The sequence below is a fragment of the Podarcis gaigeae genome (genome assembly GCF_964106915.1).
Source record: "Podarcis gaigeae genome assembly, chromosome: 11".
NCBI classification, from domain to species: domain Eukaryota; kingdom Metazoa; phylum Chordata; class Lepidosauria; order Squamata; family Lacertidae; genus Podarcis; species Podarcis gaigeae.
Window position 1 is genome coordinate 36362279 of NC_139687.1, and position 21318 is coordinate 36383596.

At 43.7% G+C, this 21318-nt stretch overlaps 1 protein-coding gene across 3 annotated transcripts; it reads left to right on the forward strand.

Moving 5' to 3' along the window:
- Positions 1–239: 239 nt before the first annotated feature.
- Positions 240–12897, forward strand: LOC310827335 (proteinase-activated receptor 1-like). 3 transcript variants are annotated; one of them, XM_083703288.1, is made up of 2 exons: positions 240–494; positions 9006–12897. In XM_083703288.1, the coding sequence occupies exons 1-2, from the start codon at positions 407–409 to the stop codon at positions 10196–10198; spliced, it is 1281 nt and encodes a 426-aa protein (XP_083559414.1). In that variant the 5' UTR covers positions 240–406; the 3' UTR covers positions 10199–12897. The 3 variants fall into 3 exon arrangements, with proteins under 3 accessions (XP_083559414.1, XP_083559416.1, XP_083559415.1); XM_083703290.1 differs by lacking the exon at positions 240–494 and adding an exon at positions 621–679; XM_083703289.1 differs by lacking the exon at positions 240–494 and adding an exon at positions 7484–7576.
- Positions 12898–21318: the final 8421 nt, after the last annotated feature.

Here is a 21318-nt window from a genome sequence, read left to right on the forward strand (position 1 = left end):
GTCTTTTTACTTTTTTCTTACCTCTTTTCTAATGATAATTCACAAAACAGCTCTTGGTGAGACACAAATATTAGCTCTGGGTTAGTATTGGCTTCTATTATTTTTGTGGCTTTTTAGCTTATTGTGGTTTTTGCATTTTAATTATCTCCTTAAAAACCACCAGAAGTAAAGGCGGTGAGCTGGCGCTCGACTCTGGAGGGCGGATTCCCTTCAGAGCTTCCCGCCCACTCTCCGCTTTGGGGCGGCGACTCTCCCCTCAGGCCGCCTCCGCCACACTCAGCGCGCTTCCTCGCCTGTCCGCCTGCGGTGCCTGCGGTCCCTCAAAGCAGCCCGGGGAGACCTCGGAGGCGGCGGGAGCTGACCCTTTGCGCCCGCGAGCTCGGTGCTTTTGCCCCCTGAGGCGGCCATGGGGCAGCCGCCGGTCTCGCTGTTGCTGCTGGGCTGCAGCGCAGTGCTGGTGTGTCCCCTGCTCTGCCTTCCCTCGGCGGGAAATGGTAGGTGGCGACGACGGGGCTGTCTCCCGCCAGAGGGGAGCCAAGTTTTGGGTGGTCGCTCGCTGGGAGGAGGAGGAGGAGGAAGGCGGGGAGGCAGCTCAGCCATGTTTCGGAGGACACCATCCCGGGGCTGCTGAGGGGGCGAGAGGGACGCTTCCAGGAAGTCACGTCCGATTGAATTACAAGTAATCCATACTCGAGTTCCATTGGTGTGAATGGCACACAGCCAATGAAAAGTGAGGGTAAACACTCGGGAAGGGGATGCTGGACTAGGTGGGCCACTGGCCTGCCGGACTCTTCTTAGGGGTCCTTTTCCCGGGGAGCCAAAGGCAGCCCCTCGCTCTGCTGGCGGAGGCGTGCGTGCAGCATGTAAAAGTAAATCCTTCTGACAGAACAAAGCTGGCTGCAGGAATGCCTTTGATACTTCGATTCGCCTTCTTCTTTCCTGGCTCGTGTTACAGGACGCCTGGGTTGTTGACGCCACTGCCGCCAAGTTGCCGGAGATGCGCCCCTTTGGATGTGGGTGGGGAGGGGGCTCTTCCTCAAAAGCAGGGGGTGGGATCTTCACCGTCGCCTTTTCTCTCTCTCTTTCCTCGTCCTATTTATGGTGTTTATTCAGCGCAATCCTGTGGATGCCGTTGAGTTCAATAGGATTTCTTTTACAGGCAAGAATGCGTAGCGTTTGAACACTTGACTGAGTAATAAATGGGGATATGCAACTCTCACAGAACATAAAGTTTTGTTGGGTGTTGGGGAGCACCTCCATAGCTGCGTGGCTACAAAGGAAGGCTTTTAAGTTTTTAGGGTTTCTCTTAGATTCCTTAAATATCATTAAGGTCAGTGGGAGATGAGCAACCCGTTTTTAGTACATCAGTCCATTGCACCTGTACAGTAAAAAAATAATATGAAAGAACCCGGACTCTACTCATCATCTGAGTCCTTTCGCCGCATGCTTCCTCCATGAGAGGTCTGGTGGGCGGAAACAGGAGAAGTGACCTTTTCTGCAGTGGCCCCTGTTTGTGGAATGCTCTCCCCAAGGAGGTTGGCCTGCGCCTTCAATACATATCTTTAGGTGCCAAGCAAAAAGCATTTGCCTTCTCCCAAGCATCTGGCTAATTAAACAGTCTATGGCCCTTGAAACTTTTGTTTGTTACTATGCTACGTATTTTTTTGTCTTTATATTGTAAACCATCCTGGGATGTCATATATGAAGGGTGGTATGGAAATTTAATGAATAAAATAAATAAAAAGATATGGAATGTGAAAGTTACAGAACCTGAGAGTCATTGTTTGCTTTCTTTCTATGAGTAACTTCTTTCTGAATTGTTATGGCTTATAAACCATGCAAGATGTACCGTATTTTAATCAGTAAAAGAGATAATTCTTGGCTTAGGAAGTGGTTGTTTATATTTCTGCACATAAGCAAATGGTTGCCTTAACAGATCAAATGTTTGCCATTTGTCTTATGTTTTGATAACTTGAAAACATTGTAAGTTCATGGGGGAGTTTTTACTGCCTGGAATTATTGCAAAGGAACTTTGTGATCCATTCTCTTTCTTTGTTCTCATAAAGTACAGCAGTGTAGGGAAGAGGGAATCTCACTGGTTGTTTATTTTCCTCCATTGTTGCTATACTTTTTACATTGCTGACAGATAGACAGTATGTTGATCTAAAACGCTGAGTGAGTCATTTGCTTATCACCATGAACAGAACAGGGAAAATGTGGATCAAATTGAACATTACCATCAACGTTTTATTATCTATCTAGATGGTTGTTATTTTTTACTTCAAGGTTAGTTTTTTGTTAAACTAATGAGAAAGACAAACTTCATATGTTAAATTTAAAGTTGCCCCTTTTGGATATAAACTGTGGTTAGTACAAAAATAAAAAGAGCTTGGTTTATGAACCACTTGGATTAAGAACGCTGCAAATCCGGAAGTATGTGTTTTGGTTTGTGAAGTTTGCCTTGGAATAAGAACATGTTTCGCTTCCTGTTGAGTGTGTTCCATTTGTAAATTGAGTCCCCTGCTGCTATGGGAAAGCACGCCTTGGTTTAAGAACACTTTGGTTTAAGAACAGACTTCTGGAATGGATTAAGTTTGTAAACCCGAGGTATCACTGTAACTTCCTATTGTTTCCCCACCACTTGGTTGTCAATCTGCTTGTGTTTCCCATGACAAAAAAATACATGTTGGGTGAATACTTTAAAACTATAAGCTCCAGTCTGTGGCTCTTGTTAACAAGACATTAGTAAGTTTGGGTGTATGTGCAGAAGGGCACAGACTTAAATTAACAGAAAGACTTGATGGGTATATAATTGTAATTGAATAAAGATAAGCTACCTGAAAATAGACTTTGCAGCTTGAGGATTACGATTCCAACCACTAGGCAACACAAAACACTACTTGACTTATACTGGCTCTCTTACCTCGTGCCTTGGTCTTCTGCTGGTGAGTGGGACCCACCACCAAGTAAGGGCCTAAATCAAGTTGTGTTGAAGAAGCAACACTACCACCATACAAATGCAGTTTAGGGGGGATTAATAAACTGGTGACTAAATGCAGCTTTGAGTTAAAGGTGGGTCCCAGGTCTGAAAAATTTGAAGACTACTGATCTAGTGTGTTTTCCAAGTTAACTCTGGCTTTGATTTCACATTTGACTTAATTTCAATTGCCCAGTTTGAATACTGTGTTCATGCATTGGACTGGATCATGTTTGGCATAATCATGTCTAGAGCAGACCAATTGAAATCAGTGGGACTTAATATGTGGACCAATTTGTGTACATGTGTGTGTGTGTGTGTTTCTGTTATATATATTCACAAACAACATATATCTCTTTTTTATTTTTTAGTAAGTAATTGTTGAATAGTGGGTAGACATGACAGACGACACAGCGATTTCTCCAAGCAGCTCTTTATTTTGTAAGCTAGAATAGAAACTGAACAGCAAACAGCTCAGCCGGCCTGCTTTTATAGGCAGCTGGCTGTCAACATTGTAGCAAGAACAACCCAGGGTTTCCCGCCTAAAATAACTGACGTGGACCTGAGTGAAAACTACATACACAATACTCCTGGTGGCCTGGGTGAGAACTTCAATACATAACACCCCTCCCCACCGGGATAAGGCGTTAGTTACAATCGTAATGGTTTCCTTATATACAGCACTACACGTAATGGTTCAATTAGGCACAAAGCATATCGGTTACATTTCACATTACTTCCATTAGACCAACAGTGTTACATGTCCAACAAGATAGTCCTTTAAATACGGTCTACTGGCCTTGTGGATTTCCTGGGCGGAGAGTTCAACAGCTTCTGAGGCCACGGCCTCCTCAGTGGCTTTCTGCAGCGTGAGGTCTGGCTTGGCGAGAAGATGCCGTTGCAGACGGATGTCCCGGACCCCACAGATGATTTGATCCATCAGGGCATCATCTAAGTCTCGGAACTTGCAGTGCATTGCAGCCTGTCAGAGGGCGGCGGTGTAGTTCTTAATTGACTCCCCCTCTGCCTGGTTCCAGTGGTAGAACGCATGGTGGGCAGCAATCTTGGACGGCTTTGGGGTGTAGTGGTTGCGGAGCGTCTCTTGAATCGTGTCTCAAGGTGCTACCTGGACTGCTAGAGGCGCAACCAGTGCTTGGGCCGTCGCGAACACTTCGGGGCCACAAAGGCTGAGGAGAGGCCCCGCTTCTGCTCTACAGACCCTCTTGTCAGCTCATTTGCTTGGAGGTAGCAGTCAAACCGAGCGAGGTAGGAGTCCCAGGATTCAGAGGCTGGGGCAAACGGTGGTAGAGGCACGAGTGAAGCCATGGTTCCGATGCCGACGTGGAGGCGATGGATGGTACACTGTGCTCTAGCCAGAACGGTCAGCTCTGTATTGGTTCTGCTCCATGATTTCGCTCAGTGTTTCAGCTCCGTGATTCAGCTCATCTCAGAGGGTGGCCACGTCTGGCTGTGCTCTGATGTCCATCGATCCCACCTTCGTCGCCAGTGTTGAATAGTGGGTAGACATGACAGATGACACAGCGATTTCTCCAAGCAGCTCTTTATTTTGTAAGCTGGAATAGAAACTGAACAGCAAACAGCTCAGCCGGCCTGCTTTTATAGGCAGCTGGCTGTCAACATTGTAGCAAGAACAACCCAGGGTTTCCCGCCTAAAATAACTGACGTGGACCTGAGTGAAAACTACATACACAATACTCCTGGTGGCCTGGGTGAGAACTTCAATACATAACACCCCTCCCCACCGAAATAAGGCGTTAGTTACAATCGTAATGGTTTCCTTATATACAGCACTACACGTAATGGTTCAATTAGGCACAAAGCATATCGGTTACATTTCACATTACTTCCATTAGACCAACAGTGTTACATGTCCAACAAGATAGTCCTTTAAATACGGTCTACTGGCCTTGTGGATTTCCTGGGCGGAGAGTTCAACAGCTTCTGAGGCCACGGCCTCCTCAGTGGCTTTCTGCAGCGTGAGGTCTGGCTTGGCGAGAAGATGCCGTTGCAGACGGATGTCCCGGACCCCACAGATGATTTGATCCATCAGGGCATCATCTAAGTCTCGGAACTTGCAGTGCATTGCAGCCTGTCAGAGGGCGGCGGTGTAGTTCTTAATTGACTCCCCCTCTGCCTGGTTCCAGTGGTAGAACGCATGGTGGGCAGCAATCTTGGACGGCTTTGGGGTGTAGTGGTTGCGGAGCGTCTCTTGAATCGTGTCTCAAGGTGCTACCTGGACTGCTAGAGGCGCAACCAATGCTCGGGCCGTCGCGAACACTTCGGGGCCACAAAGGCTGAGGAGAGGCCCCGCTTCTGCTCTACAGACCCTCTTGTCAGCTCATTTGCTTGGAGGTAGCAGTCAAACCGAGCGAGGTAGGAGTCCCAGGATTCAGAGGCTGGGGCAAACGGTGGTAGAGGCACGAGTGAAGCCATGGTTCCGATGCCGACGTGGAGGCGATGGATGGTACACTGTGCTCTAGCCAGAACGGTCAGCTCTGTATTGGTTCTGCTCCGTGATTTCGCTCAGTGTTTCAGCTCCGTGATTCAGCTCATCTCAGAGGGTGGCCGCGTCTGGCTGTGCTCTGATGTCCATCGATCCCACCTTCGTCGCCAGTGTTGAAAAGTGGGTAGACATGACAGATGACACAGTGATTTCTCCAAGCAGCTCTTTATTTTGTAAGCTGGAATAGAAACTGAACAGCAAACAGCTCAGCCGGCCTGCTTTTATAGGCAGCTGGCTGTCAACATTGTAGCAAGAACAACCCAGGGTTTCCCGCCTAAAATAACTGACGTGGACCTGAGTGAAAACTACATACACAATACTCCTGGTGGCCTGGGTGAGAACTTCAATACATAACACCAATAACATTAAATAATAAATTACTCCCACAAAAATGCAACGGTAATTTTAAAAGCAGTACAAAAGGGGTAGGAAATGTTACAGATGTGGCAACTGAGAGAGGCACTTTGTCACCAAGGTGTTGTGTTGTGTTTTGCGTGTGTGTGTGTGTGTGTGTGTGTGAGAGAGAGAGAGAGAGAGAGAGAGAGAGAGAGAGAGAGACTGGATGGCACTTCCAACCAAGTAGGTGAAAATTAACCCTGGGTTAAGAACTTAATTCGTTCTGGAGGTCTGTTCTTAACCTGAAGCACCACTTTAGCTAATGGGGCCTCACGCTGCCGCTGCACAATTTCTGTTCTCATCCTGAAGCAAAGTTCTTAACCCGAGGTTAAGAGGGTTAGTGGAGTCTGTAACCTGAAGCGTCTGTAACCTGAGGTACCACTGTACTTAATTTGTTTGATAGAAGATGCCCCTCAGTGGCTGGATGTGGTGGATGACTCAATCTTTCTTCTTTTATGCCTCACCCACAAAAGCTTTGTGCCATAAGCACCACAACTCCGTTCACCTGACCAGCATCTGCAGACTTTGACATTTTATGAAAGATGCTTCTGCACCAAATGCAGTCATGGCCTTGGGTCTGACTTCTAACAGCTGTATTTTTGTTAAAGCTGTTGGAACTGTTTACTCACGAGAAGTATTCAGTGACTGTTGGTGTTCTTTAAAGATATCTTTCTTGAGAGATACATCTAGAAGGTTTAATATTGGGAGTAATTGAAAGCAAATGCATTTTAAGTTACAAAATCTGCTTAGGGATGTGTCAATTTCTAATCTTCATTTGACTCTCCATACTAGGCATAGACTGTTGTTTATGTTGAGCACAAATAATTAATCATGGTTTTGGAGTAACCTAGTCTGGACTGGGATTGTGTGTCGAATTTGGGCATAAAGTGAAAGGGTGTGTCAAAATAAGTCACAATAGTGCTTTATTTAAAATCAATTTAAGAGATATCTGTGTTGAAGATTAAACTTCAGTAGCAACTTTATTTTTTAAGAACTAGATCATGAAAAGTCAGTGTGCCATCTTGCTTGTTGCACAAACAATAGATATGTGCCACTCTCTATTATGTATCTTTATCCTAACAACACTCACTTTAGTAAGCCTCATAAAACCAGTATGTTTAGGAGCATTTGGAACAACTAATGTTTTAGGATATGAAAGCCCTAAATGGAGGAAAACCCCACTGAAGTTGATGTTTCCAGCTCTTCTGTTCTTCCTTATTTGTGAATAATGCTGAATGACCAAAGTACAGTCTACAGAATACTGAGTTTGTTTAGCCCTGCAAAAACACTTTGAGGCTGATGAGAAGTCACATGATCTTTGATCCATTCTTTTGTACTGTGAATGCCATTCCAGTAGTCTAAATGATCCTTCCTGTCATGCCTTTTCAGTAGCTTGACAGGCACTGGGTTAGTAGACAGCCTAAAGTATACAACCCCTGGGGAACAAACTTCATCATCAGTTACTTTCCATGTGCTATGGACATTTTATAGTTTTTCACAAATGACATCTTGGATCATCTATCACAGTAGTTCTTGTCTGAAGTCATAAATGATTGGATCTATATTAGTGATGGAGCTGTGGTCACAGTGGAGGAAAGGAGTGAGGTGATGTCTCCTTCCCCCTGTAACTCCAGGTCCCCTGAAAACTGCTCTAGGGGGCCCCCTCGGACAGTGTGCAGGTGAGGGCTGTGTCCTGCGAAGGCTGTGCGGTTGGGGTCAGAATATATCTGAAATGATTTTTAAAGGACTAATTTCCTGTATAATATACACTTCGTTGTTATTCTTGTTATTACTAATTATTTCTTTATGCATGAAGCTGGACACCAAAAACTTTAAAAGAGTTGTCTTGTCTAAGATATAGGCTGGAATTAAAAGATAAGTCATTGTGGGTGACACAATTAGTACCAGGTTTTCTCCAACCTGTCTGAAGAAAACCTACAGGCTCAAAGTGTTGTATACCGGAACAACGATGGCCAGTTTTAATGGGGATATAGAAACAAAATTGTTCTGGGTTCTCTTATCATAGCACTCCAGTTCTTTGATGTGATACTGAGCAAGGCTTTCAGAATATAGCCCAATACAACATGGGCTATCAGGTAGATGTTAACCCAAAACGAACATTTCATGTACTGTAATAAGAAAAGTATCTTATCTAAAGGAGGTTTGAAAATCCAATAGGCTATTGTAATGGTTCTAGGTGTTGCTCGTGCATAAATCAACGCCACACCTGGCTGGGTTACCTGGGTGAACCCTTTCTGTCCGGACAGCCACTCACCCGTGGCTGTCTCAATCGCTGGCAGAATCCGTCAGTGGGCGTTTCTTGAACTTCTTCCAGCAAAGAAGCTCTTTGACGCCTAGTTGCCGCCTACTCTCCCTGCTCGGAAGCCTTCTGCGCAGGGAGGGTGTGGGCAGCGGAGGACCCGTGCTCTCCCCGCTGGTCTCCGGCGAGGAGTCATGGAGCCACCTCGCCGATTCCCCCATCTGCCCCACTTCTCCACTGGTGCTACGCTGAATTCTTTCCCCAGTAGATGGGTTGCTTCTCTCCCTCCCAGGACGCTCTCCGGAACCCCTCTGGAGCCTTCCCTCTCCCTCTGGCTCCGATGGCAGTTTCCTGACATCCATCTTTAGCTTACTGAGGCAAGGGAAAGTCCATGATTTTCGGCAAAGTTTCACTCGATAATCAAGATAAATACTTTTGGAATTTGAATGTTTCTTGCATTGAAACATATATTTAAATAGTCTGAAAAAGTATCTGATGAATATTCAGTGAATAAGAAGGTTTGTAACTGCTGTTGTTAAAATTTCAGAGGTGATGAATAGGAATCCCTGTTTTCTATGTTAATGTCATCTTAATAGGTGCAGACAAGATCTATTGTAAATAACAGAATGTAAATTACTTTAAAGCAGCTATCATAAACACGTGTGTGTGTGTGTGAAAAGGTAGTATAAAGGAAGTAACATGCTAATTGTACAAGATATTTGGAAAATGGAAAAGGCAGTGAATATGCCTTTTTCAAGTCCACAAAAGAATTTTACTTCAGAAAAGTATTTTCTGCTAAATGTGTGAGTTACCTAATATGTTTAATAACCATAAACTTCATTTTCTAGAATCTTTCGCTCAGATTGGACCAAAAACCTTTCCCTATTCAACAGAAGAAGAATATGAAAAAATCCCATTGGGAGACGATGACATTGAAAACGATTCCGAAATTGGATCTGGTTCTATCAATGAAAGTATTTTCTCTCGAGATACACGAATGCTGCCACCTAAAGGGATCTCTGGAGATGTCAAGGAGTACCTGACTAGTGGATGGCTGACCATTTTTGTTCCATCAGTTTATACCCTAGTTGTTGCGCTGAGTCTTCCTCTGAACATCATGGCAATTCTTGTGTTCCTGATTAAAATGAAGGTGAAAAAGCCAGCTGCAGTGTACATGCTCAGCCTGGCTTCTGCTGATGTTCTCTTTGTGAGTGTTCTTCCTTTTAAGATTGTCTACCATTTTTCGGGGAACAATTGGGCATTTGGACCTGAAATGTGTCGTTTTGTCACTGCTACCTTCTACTGCAACATGTACTGCTCTATCCTGCTGATGATGGTGATAAGCATGGACCGTTTCTTAGCAGTGGTGTACCCAATGCAGTCCCTGTCCTGGCGCACACGAAGACGTGCCTTTGGGGTCTGTCTTGCCATCTGGCTTGTAGCAATAGCTGGAGTGATACCTCTGCTAATCAATGAGCAAACCCAAAGAATTCCTCAGTTAAACATTACAACGTGTCATGATGTGTTGAACAAAGATTATCTTAAAGGCTATTACCTTATTTTTTTCACCATTTTCTCTTCTCTTTTCTTTTTTGTGCCATTAATTGTTTCTGCTGTTTGCTATGTGTGTATCATCCGGAGTCTTAGCTCTTCGAATATTGCCGCAAAGCAAAGCAAGAAAACACGGGCGTTATTATTGTCTGTAGCTGTTTTCTCCATTTTTATTATGTGCTTTGGTCCAACCAATGTCCTTTTGTTAATTCACTACATCAGTTTTTCTTACAAAAACTACTTGGGGAATATCTACTTTGCCTATCTCATCTGTGTCTGTACCAGCAGTATAAGTTGCTGCATTGATCCTTTGATCTATTATTACACCTCTTCTGAATGCCAGCGACACCTTATCAATCTTTTTTGCTGTAAAAAGACCTCTGAATCTTGCAGTACCAGTACCAGTGGCCAGTTAATGACTAGGACCAGTAGAAGGGGTACTTGCACCAGTACACTTGGTAACAGTGTCTACAGGAAGCTATTAACATAGGGTTGCAAATCAGCTAAGTTTTGTTCAAAGTAGACTTACTGAAATTAATGGACCCAAATAGTTACGTCCATGAATTTCACTGAGTCTGTTCTTACTATGAGAAACATTTGCTACAACTCATATTGTTTTGTGGACAAAAGTACATTTTGTGCACTTATTATTTATATAGCTATATATTTAAGCTGTTATACTGAAGAATAGCCATATCACATTTTTCACATGATTAACATGTTTGTTAACAGATAACCTGTCATTAAAAAGGATATAGGGTAGGGGGAGGTGTTGATAGGGAGACTCAAGGAGGTGTTGAAAAAGTGTTTTCCTGTGAAAACTTTACCCAGATATGTACTGCATCCCTATTTGTGTGTGTGTGTGTGTGTGTGTGTGAGAGAGAGAGAGAGAGAGAGAGAGAGAGAGAGAAGTATTAATCTGATTCTACTGACAATGTTATAAATAGGTCACTTATGGCTGAAAACCTCCAACAACTAAAATCTACAAACTGTTAAACAGACTTCAAATTTTTATGCATTGTTTACCACATTACAGTTGCCCTCTGAACGAAATCACTGTTTCCATTTACAAATTGGCTTTGGATGCTAAGAGACACTTATTTCATTCAAAGCTGCCTAATGACCTTATGACTAAAGAGATATTTGAGTTTATATATCCCTTTTCTTATTGGTACTGTAATTTCAAGTATTATTTGTATTACAACATTTGATAATTCCTGAAATTAAATGAATCAGTGGTCTTTTTTATCACTGTTTTTCTAATTTGTAGTATATGATTGAGCCTTCTGAAATGCATTCTGCATATTTCATGATTTTGCCCTACATATTTTGGCTGCCTTAGAAGCTAAAAACTGAAAGATTTCCTTAAAAGACAAATGAGTCAATATTTGCAATTTGGTGTTGTCACACAAAGTTCAAGTCATGATAAGCCTTTTTATTGTTCTGTTGAATATAAACAATGGACTTTTGACTCATGATTGAGACCTGGATATTGATTTTACAGAACAGATTGGCTTGCATCCTGACCTTTTGCTCCTTTACAAAGAGACACAGTACTTTATAAAATGGCTGTTTCCATGAGCAGAGTTATCCTTCCATGAATAGAAGCAAAAAGTTATAACTAGCCAGAACTGGTTGCTAGTTGGTGTTACTGTGTACCCATCACAACTATGCACTGAATAGCCTAGTTACATTCTATTAATGTGGTTTAACATGGACTAGATCACACTGTCAACCAAGTAGTTTGGAGTTGCCCAAATATTTGAAGAATCAGAGAAAAGGTATGCTGGCATATTTATTTCAAACTGGTTCTGCTTTAAGTCTTATGCTGAACATGTGTTTCTACTTTTAAAATAGAGTGAAACTCCAATGTGTCCTGTTCAGAATGTATTTTCTACAGGTATTTGCTTTTAGTGGGCACCTCTCCACAGATGATTTAGTTATTCTGTACCTTAGTTTTTTCCTAAAATGTCTCGTACCTTGATCATTTTAAGAACAGACTGAGGCACTGCAACATTATAAAAATCTAATTAACTCGCACTCAGTGATGGAAAATTGCAAGTGAGCCCTGGGACATAAAAATAAATTAAATATTACTTGTCTTTATGTAAATTACTTTTACTTTCATTAGCAGTTGAATTTAGGTTTTTAGCTGATGCATTTCTTTAGCACAGAAACTGTAAGTTTCTACTCTAGAATCCCATAGGGTTTCTAATGTAACAAAAAAGTAAAGTGTTGCATCTAGTGAGTGCAAAAGCATTTGATCCAACAGAGGCATCCATTAATGCAAGAGGCAAGGGGACACTTCTTGCCCATTCTCCCTCCCTTCTGTTTTCATAATTATGAAAAACCTACTCTGGATGCTCTCCCAAACCTTCAGAACAGATTTTTGGGTGGTGCCGGAGGCTATGAAAATCAGCAAAATTTGCATCCCTTCCTCTTCCGTCAACAGTTGCCTCTGCTGGAGCAACATCTAAACATTCTAAACATACATTTTGTTTAAGTGTAGATAATATAATTACCAAATGGGAGAAGTAAAACTACTACTTATCTACTCAAAAGTAAGTCCTATTGATTTCAATTGCCGTTGCTCTTAAACAAGTAGATATAGGCTTGTATCCTGAAACTCGGAATCTGAAGCAGCATTTTAAAACTGAGAAGAAGTGTCTGCTAATCTGTCAGCAGGTATTTTCAGCATTCTAACAATTTTATTTGGGATGTACTGCATTACTATATTGTTTTCTATTTTTGTGTGCGAAAAGATATAAAAGGGTATTTAGCTGGGTTTGATATAGGAGGAAATACCTGTTATAGGAAGAATATTAACATTGAAAATAGTGGACCTAAGTTCTTCATGTCCATTATTTTCAATGGGTCTGCTCTGAGCTGGACTGACATTGGATATGACCCAGTATTGACTTCTGTTTTCTTCCTGGGTCAAATCCCTATCAAAATACATTTAATGTAAAGTAATTTAACCATACATTTTTAACTTTATTGATGTACAAACATAAGTAAAATGTGTAAATATTTCATAATTTTTGGAAGTTATATTATTATATATTCATATTAACCAAATAAATTATGGTATTTGCTTTCTTAAAACTATAATGTTGATAGACAGATGTTTATTATTATGTTTGAAAATTGAGTTAACCTGCAGCAATAATAAACTTTTTATCTGCTTCATTTGTTGTGTGTTCATACCTATGCCATGATACAAGTTTGTCATACATGGTATCCAGTCTGATATATTTTCACTTAAAAATTGCTGCTCTGAAACATGTAAACCTTGAATATTCCAAAAGCTTCCGTCAGGTTTCCTAAAACTAATCTTCTATCCGTATCCCACAGCAACAAAGATAATATTTTAAAATGTTAGAAACAAATAACTGAGGCAGTTTGTAGGAATCAGCCATTTTGGTCTTGCATTATTGTTCAGTGACAATAAGGCTAAACTACAATCAAGGGGCAATCTATGGTCTTTGTGGTGTCTATGGTACAGGAAGTGAAAAAGTAGTTTTGCAGCATGTCAGGCCAGTCAAGGTTCTTCAGGCCCCCAGGCAAAAGCTGCACTGGACTAAGGCATGACATGGTTCATCCCTTTAAATTGGAGGTGAATTGCCCTGGCCTGCCCTAGCTGATACTGTTTAGGAAATAGTGGTAACACCACCATGAATCTCCCCCTGTGGTAGGACTGCTCTGCTCCAAAATGCTGAATCCGACAACAGAAAGGTTATCCAATACTGCTACTATATGTGTCCTTTTTAAAAATCTCACTTCCATTGCACGCCTACTTCATAGGCTAGAGCATCTGCTTTGTATGCAGAAGCTCCCAGGTGGTCCAGTCCCCGGGATCTCCAGGTAGGGCTGGAAATCTTCCCTGACTGAAACCCAGAAGAGCCATTCAGTTTAGGATCACAAACCAAGGCAGTTTCACATAGCTAGCGAGGGATAAGCCAAGCCTTTAACCATGATGAACGGTGCTGCATTGCTGTGGGGAAGAAGCCCCTCTTGAGATGACTATGCTGTAAGCTCTGGGCTCCTTCCATCTGAATTTAGGTGTAAATATGTGAACAGGTCATATTTCTTAAAGGTACGACAGCCTCCGCCACATCTTGATTTGCAAAGGAACCCAGACCGTGAGTGAGCACCTGGGTCTCTCCAGAATCTTTCTACAGCTCATCAGAGATGGCACCCAACCTCTGTAACACTATGTTTCTCTGCATGTGTTTGTGTCTAGTACCTATTTTGTGTCTAGTACCATTGTGCCTCCATGAGTTGGGCAAGATAGTGGGTCAGGATCATGAACTGACCTTTGAGCTTCTTTATAACCATCCCAGATAAAACGTTCTTCTAATCTTTCAAAGGTTTTACTTAATTGCAGCCTTTGTTGAATCCTGTAAGTATTTGCAGTTATTTTATACCTGGACTGCAAAAAGTTCCAGAATGTGTATGTGTGGCAGTGTTGGGACATATAAGCATCTCATTATATGAGTATCAATGTGGACCAAGAGAACTGCTTTATGAAACAGCCCTAACTTTTCCAAGTTGATATATCCCATTTGACTCATAATCTGTGTCCATATCAGCTTTGTTAAAAAGGAAGCTCTGTTTCCCATGATTCATTGTTATAGAGATGTGAAAATGGCTAAACCCCGCCCTCATTTTTACTGATGTGGATGAAATTTACGGGAAGAGGAGTTTCTCCAGAGTGGATTAAGCCTGCCAAATTGCAGGCAGATATCTCCCAATGCAGGAACCCTTAAGTTGTACAAATATTGTTTCAGTTACAGGAAGTCATACTTTTCTCTTTTCCGTTATTGTTTGTACAGTGTTTATAAAGAAGTCTGTTTGCCTCAGTAATTTTTTTCTTTTTTACTGTGAGTTTTGACTTAGCTGTATGACATATCTATCATCTATCTATCTATCTATCATCTATATCTATTTATCTCTTTCACTGCCAGGAGATGAAACCTGCTAGATTTAAAACTGATAGTCATAGTGATTCTTCCACAAGGGCAAAAGTGAACATTTCTGGATGAATAAAATGTTTGTTAATCCTTCCCGTCTATTGTTTTTTATAATAATAATAATAATAATAATAATAATAATAATAATTTTTTATTTATACCCCGCCCTCCCCAGCCAAGGCCGGGCTCAGAGCGGCTTACAAGCAATAATAAAAACAAGATGAATGATTACAAACTTAAAAACAAAAATAAAACACAACAATTAAAATAATGGAACATTAAAATATTAAAATGTAGCCTCATCGCAGGAGGAGAAGGAAAAGAAGGGGGGAAAAGAGAGGGGGGGAGGGAGGGAATCAAACTGGCTCCAAGCCAAAGGCCAGGCGGAACAACTCTGTCTTACAGGCCCTGTGGAAAGAAATCAGATCCTGCAGGGCCCTGGTCTCATGAGACAGAGTGTTCCACCAGGCCGGAGCCAGAGTTGAAAAGGCCCTGGCTCTGGTCGAAGCCAATCTAACCTCCTTAGGGCCCGGGACCACTAGGGTGTTGTTATTTATGGACCTTGAGGCTCTCCGTCGGGCCAAACCAGGAGAGGCGGTCCCGGAGGTACGAGGGTCCTAGGCCGTGAAGGGCTTTAAAGGTCAAAAGCAGCACCTTAAATCTGACCCTGTACTCCACCGGGAGCCAGTGCAGCTTGAAAAGCACTGGGTGAATATGCTCCCATGGCAGAGACCCCGTGAGGAGCCTCGCTGCAGCATTCTGTACCCGCTGGAGTTTCTGGGACAGCTTCAAGGGCAGCCCCGCGTAGAGCGAATTACAGTAGTCAAGCCTGGAGATGACCGTCGCATGGATCACTGTGGCCAAGTCAGGGCGGGAAAGGTAAGGGACCAACTGCTTGATGCGGCGAAGGTGGAAAAATGTCGCCTTGGCTGTTGCTGTAACCTGCGCCTCCATGGAAAGGGAGGCGTCAAGGTTTACACCCAAACTCTTAACGGAAGGCAATGGCACTAATTGGGCCCCCGCAAGAGAAGGGAGTTGGTCCCTCATCCCCATGCCATCCCGACCTAGCCATAGGACCTCAGTCTTCCAAGGATTTAGTTTCAATCGGCTCCCACGAAACCATCCAGCCACAGCTTCCAAGCATCTGGTCAATGTGTTTGGGGCCGAGTCGGTGTGGCCATCCATCAGCAGATAGAGCTGAGTGTCATCAGCATATTGGTGACAGCCCAGCCCAAAGCTCCGGATAATCTGGGCAAGGGGGCGCATAAAGATGTTAAAAAGCATCGGGGAGAGAATTGCGCCCTGCGGCACTCCACACACCAAGGAGTGGCGCGACGACATTTCCCTCCCTAGTGCCACCCTCTGTCCCCGACCAGAGATAAAAGAGCACAACCAGTTACGGGCTATGCCCTGTATCCCCACGTCTGCGAGGCGGTGGTCCAGAAGATCATGATCGACCATGTCAAAGGCTGCTGACAAATCTAAAAGGATCGGCAGTCCTGACCCGCCTCGATCCAGTTGTCTACGGAGATCGTCTGTTAAGGCAACCAGAGCCGTCTCCGTCCCAAAACCAGGACGGAAACCGGACTGAAATGGATCTAATGCCGATGTTTCCTCCAGAAACCTACCAAGCTGCTCAGCAACCGCTCTCTCAATTACCTTACCCAGGTATGGGAGATTTGAAACTGGGCGGTAATTGGATAGGTCTAAGGGATCTAATGAAGTTTTTTTTAAGAGTGGACACACCACTGCCTCCTTCAGTTCCCCTGGGAATGTCCCCGTGTCAAGGGACAAATTGATAATTTCAACCAGAGGGGTCCGCGCAACATCTGGACACTCCCTAATCAGCCAAGACGGGCACGGATCAAGGAGGCAGGTGGTGGGCCTACTAACTTGGAGGAATCTATCCACATCAGTAGGGAGTATCCGATCGAAATGGTCCAACACTGGACCTGAAGTCATTCGAGGGGCCTCCAGTTCAGTCACTGTATCTAAATTGGCAGGGAGGTCACGGCGGAGCAATAGGACTTTATCCGCAAAAAAACTCGCGAATGCCTCACAGCTGTGGGTCGAATTTGTGCTTAAATTTGATTGTCCTCTTAAGAACGTTATTGACCTAATTATTCTAAAAAGTTGTGTCGGGCGAGAGCTAGCGGATGCAATGGAAGCTGCAAAGTAAGATTTCTTAGCAGCTTTCATAGCCATCTCATAGGCTTTCATAAGCGTCCTATAAGATGTTCTTGAGGCTCCGTCACGAGTCCGTCGCCATACTCGCTCTAGCCGTCTGAGATCCCGCTTCATTTTCCGGAGCTCCTCAGTAAACCAAGGGGCCCGGTTTCGACGGGGTCGCAGAGGGCGCTTAGGTGCGATCTCATCAATGGCTGCCAAGAGCCGGTTATTCCAGTCCTCAACAAGGTCATCTAATGAGTCGCCAGGAGGAGCAGGGTTCCGCAAGGCTTGTCGGAATCTATCAGGATCCATCAGTTTTCGCGGACGAGCCCAAATAGGTTCGCCACCCGAGCCAGGGAGGAGCGGGAAGTCAATCTTGGCTTTCAGAGCGTAGTGATCAGACCATGGCACTTCCACAGCAGGGAGCATGATCACATCTATGCCAGCCCCAAAGATCAGATCCAGCGTGTGGCCTGCTTGATGGGTAGGGCCCAAAACAACCTGGGAGAGCCCTAGTGTTGCCATGGAAGTCACTAGGTCCAGAGCCTGTGAGGAGGGAGCGGCATCGGCATGGACATTGAAGTCTCCCAAAACCAGTAGGTTTGGGAACTCCAAGGCCCAGCCTGCCACCACCTCCAGCAGGTCTGACAGGGTGGCTGCAGGTGTGCTGGGTGGTCGGTACACCAGCCAGACAGCCAAGCTCTCCTTGGTGCCCCACACGAGACCAACACATTCAATGCCGGAGATCGCCGGTGATGGCAGAGCTCTGAAAGAGCAATCCTCCCGGAATAACAACGCTACTCCTCCCCCCCGACTCACAGTCCGCGATTGATGGAGGATAGAGAAACCTGGGGGTGTTATCTCATGTAGGGAGACTACTTCGCCTTCCCGTACCCAGGTCTCCGTCACGCAAGCCAGGTCAATCCCCTGTGAGACAAAAAAGTCACGCATGGTGGCGGTTTTGTTGCCTATGGACCTTTATACAGTTGGTCTGAAAATTTGTAGACATCTGAGAAGAGGAAAAGGGGATAACACTTCAAAAATACACAATATCAAATGGAAATAAAGGATACTAACAGGAATGAAAAGGAACTCTCACTCACCAGCCGTTCAACTAAAGGGGGAAGGCAGAAGGGGGATAACTTTTGAACACAAAAATGTGGCACAAACAAACTCAAAACATAAAAATACAATAAATAAAAGTGGCAAGGTTATTGTCTATAAAGTTACAACAGAAAGTGATTGGAAAGGGTCAAATTAGTAGGCAATGCACTACCTAAAAACAACAAAGTAGGCTTGCCATAGATCAGGAAAATTGGTGTTGGGGGAATTTTGCTGAATCTGCAAAATGACAAGGGGAAACCCAGATGCATGGCAACCAGGTGGAAAAAGCAGTGGTTCGGTTTTCCCCAAAAAGCTTAACAATTTTGGTGGGTTTCTTTGAAAAAAGCTCAGGAATTTTACTTTTTGAAATACGGCAACCCTATTTCAGATTAATCCCACAGGACAGTATTATTATGAGGCTGATTACCCTACAGAATCCTTCCCAAAGTGGACTGTTGATGGTAGATGACCAAGGGAGCTGGGTTGGCATTACTAGGGCAAAATCATGTCCTAACATGGTCGCATTATTTTGACTTGCACCTTTTACCATTTTCATAAACACCTGAAAGCATGGGGAGGGATGCCAGTGTCCTTCAAGCAAGAAGTACCACCAGCCAAGTGGAAAAGCAAGCATCAATTCCATTATTCTATCCCCCTGGAGGTGCCACTTTCACAATGGCCAAACCTGATCAGAAGTTGTTTTACTTGTCTTAAATAGGGAAAAGCAATAGTACTGTTCAAACGTTTATCTGAGCACATGGACAGGATAACAACACCATCGCTATAGAATCGGTACTGAAGGGGCTCTGCACATACAGACTTGTGTACAGAGACCAAAATGAATCAGAGGTTTCCCAAACAATTTGGACAGAGCCAACACGTGAAGATGCCAGTGGCTCCAAGCAGACACCCTCCTGCTCCCTTTCTGCATCTTGCTACCACGAATATTAGCAAGAGTGCTGTATTTGTAGATCCATGGAGACCTCAACCCTGGCCAGGCACCTAGCTTTGACTGCAATTGTGCTCTTTGACCACCAGAGACTCCCCTAGCTTCAGTAGATCTGAGCTCTGCTCTCTGAATGGCAACTGTTGTGGAACAACAGTGCGGGAGGACTTGTCCTCAATGATGTGCTGTTTCTAAGCTTCTCAGGCACTAGCTGGCCAAATGAGGAACAAGAGTCTAGACTAGATGTGCTTTTCTCCAGATCCAGCTGGGTAATGTTGTAATGCCCAACTTCAGCAAGGTACTTGTAGCATGTGTTCTCAGCTCAAATCATGGGACTATCTCCAAACACTTCTAAACACATCTGGCCTTCCCTTTTGATTGTTCTCACAGTTACAATGGACTCTTCAATGGTGTAATAGCATCAGAAGTGAAATGGAGTGGATAATTTGTCGCATAACTTCGAACGGATGCTCAGCCATGAATTACTGTATCCTGGAAGTCGCAATCCCATCACAAGTTATTGTGATGAGAAAAGAGACTAATAGTAAAGCACTTCATGCACTTACAGGTACTCAAGATAGGGGAAAGGGATACATTCTGTTCATTAATGAGGTTTAATTGTCCGTCCCACCCTGAAAATGGAAACGTTCAAAACCAACCAAACGCATCAGTATCCATTACATGGGTCATAATGTGATTTTCAGAAATATTTTGTTTTTCAGAAAGCATCTTTTGAGAACAAACATGAAAGATGCCAAACCATGTAGATAATTCCTCCTATTAATATGATGACTCTCGTTACTCTCATGAAAGCAGTCTTTTATGAAGCTTTGAAAAGCAGCTAGGAGGGAGAAATAAAAAGCCCATTCCTCCCTCTTTCTGAGTCCTGTCTCTTTGAAGGTTGCTTTTCTGACAGTAGGGGGTTAGCTGTGGGTCTCCAATTGCTTTAAGCTAATATTCAAGCCCAAATTGGATGAAAAGATGAAGAGTGGAATTTGATCTCAGAGAACTTAATGGGTCAGGAGAACATGCCTTTCAGATAAATCCTTGCAGCCCTTTTTTAGAAACCTGGCAGCAAAAGCTGAAGTGTGCCTCTGGAGGAATAATGGGCCGAACTCTGAAGATACTTTCTCTGCTTAATATACTCTGCACCTTACATAGCACAGTAAGAGCAAACAGTAAGTACCCTTACCGTGGCTTGTGAATGATTTAACATGCTTTAATTTGCACAAGGCAAGCAGAAGGGTGGGGGGCGGTCTACTTATTTATGACACTCTTCTCTACTTGGCTGGCATTCCATCTTGCCTTAAGCATTGTGTGATGGCCAATTTTGTGTGACAGGAAGAATAAGGCCCCTTCCATGAGTGGAAGTCCATTCTGCCGGCATGCAGACACCATTACCGTTGAAAAGGGCAATCAAAATGATCCAGGGAATGGAGCAAATCCCCTATGAAGAAAGACCGGAGCATTTTCGGACCATTCAGTTTGAAAAGGCACATGAGAGGTGACATGATAGAATACTATTAGAAAATTATGCCCGGCACGGAGAAAGTGAATAGAGAAAAGTCTTTCACCATCTTTACTCTAGAATTCATGGGCATCCAATGAAGTTGCACGCTGGAAGATTCAGGACAGGCAAAAGAAAATACTTCTTTCCACAGTGCATGGTTAAACTAGGGAACACAGTTCCACAGGAGGCAGTAATGGCCACCAACCTAGGGGGCTTTAAAAGAAGATTGGACAAATTCATGGAGGAGAGCAGTAGTCTAAACCACTGAGACTCTTGAGGTTGCCAATCAGAAGGTCAGCAGTTCGAATCCGCGCGACAGGGTGAGCTCCCGTTGCTCTGTCCCAGCTTCTGCCAACCTAGCAGTCCTAAAGCATACCAGTGCAAGTAGATAAATAGGTACCGCTGCGGCGGGAAGGTAAATGGTGTTTCCGTGCACTCTGGCTTCCATCAAGGTTTTCCATTGCGCCAGAAGTGATTTAGTCATGCTGGCCACATGAGCCGGAAAGATGTCTATGGACAAACACCAGCTACCTCGGCCTGAAAGCAAGATGAGCACCACAACCCCATAGTCGCCTTTGACTGGACTTAACTGTCCAGGGGTCCTTTACCTTTACTATTTTTTTATTAGTCATGTATCACTCAAAGGTGTTCCAGCAGCTTACATTAAAGCAAAACATGTACATGTCCACACTACCACAGGGTGTGGAAAGAAGGGGGAATCATATAATACAGTAATCTTTCATATAATCTACAAGTGATAGAATAACAACACACTAGCCCCATAAACAGCAGCAAACAACATTAGCAGTACTCAAACAATAAGCAAAGCAATACTCCCATCCACTAATGAGCAGATAAATCAAACCTCAACCCCCCTCCCTAGTCCAAAAACCATTCACATCAAACCA

What these genes read in the sequence shown, in the direction of transcription:
- LOC310827335 (XM_083703288.1), top strand. Translation starts at nt 407, where the DNA reads ATGGGGCAGCCGCCGGTCTCGCTGTTGCTGCTGGGCTGCAGCGCAGTG. An exon ending in CCTTCCCTCGGCGGGAAATG is followed by an intron (nt 495 to 9,005) that starts GTAGGTGGCGAC and finishes TTCATTTTCTAG; the next exon opens with AATCTTTCGCTCAGATTGGA.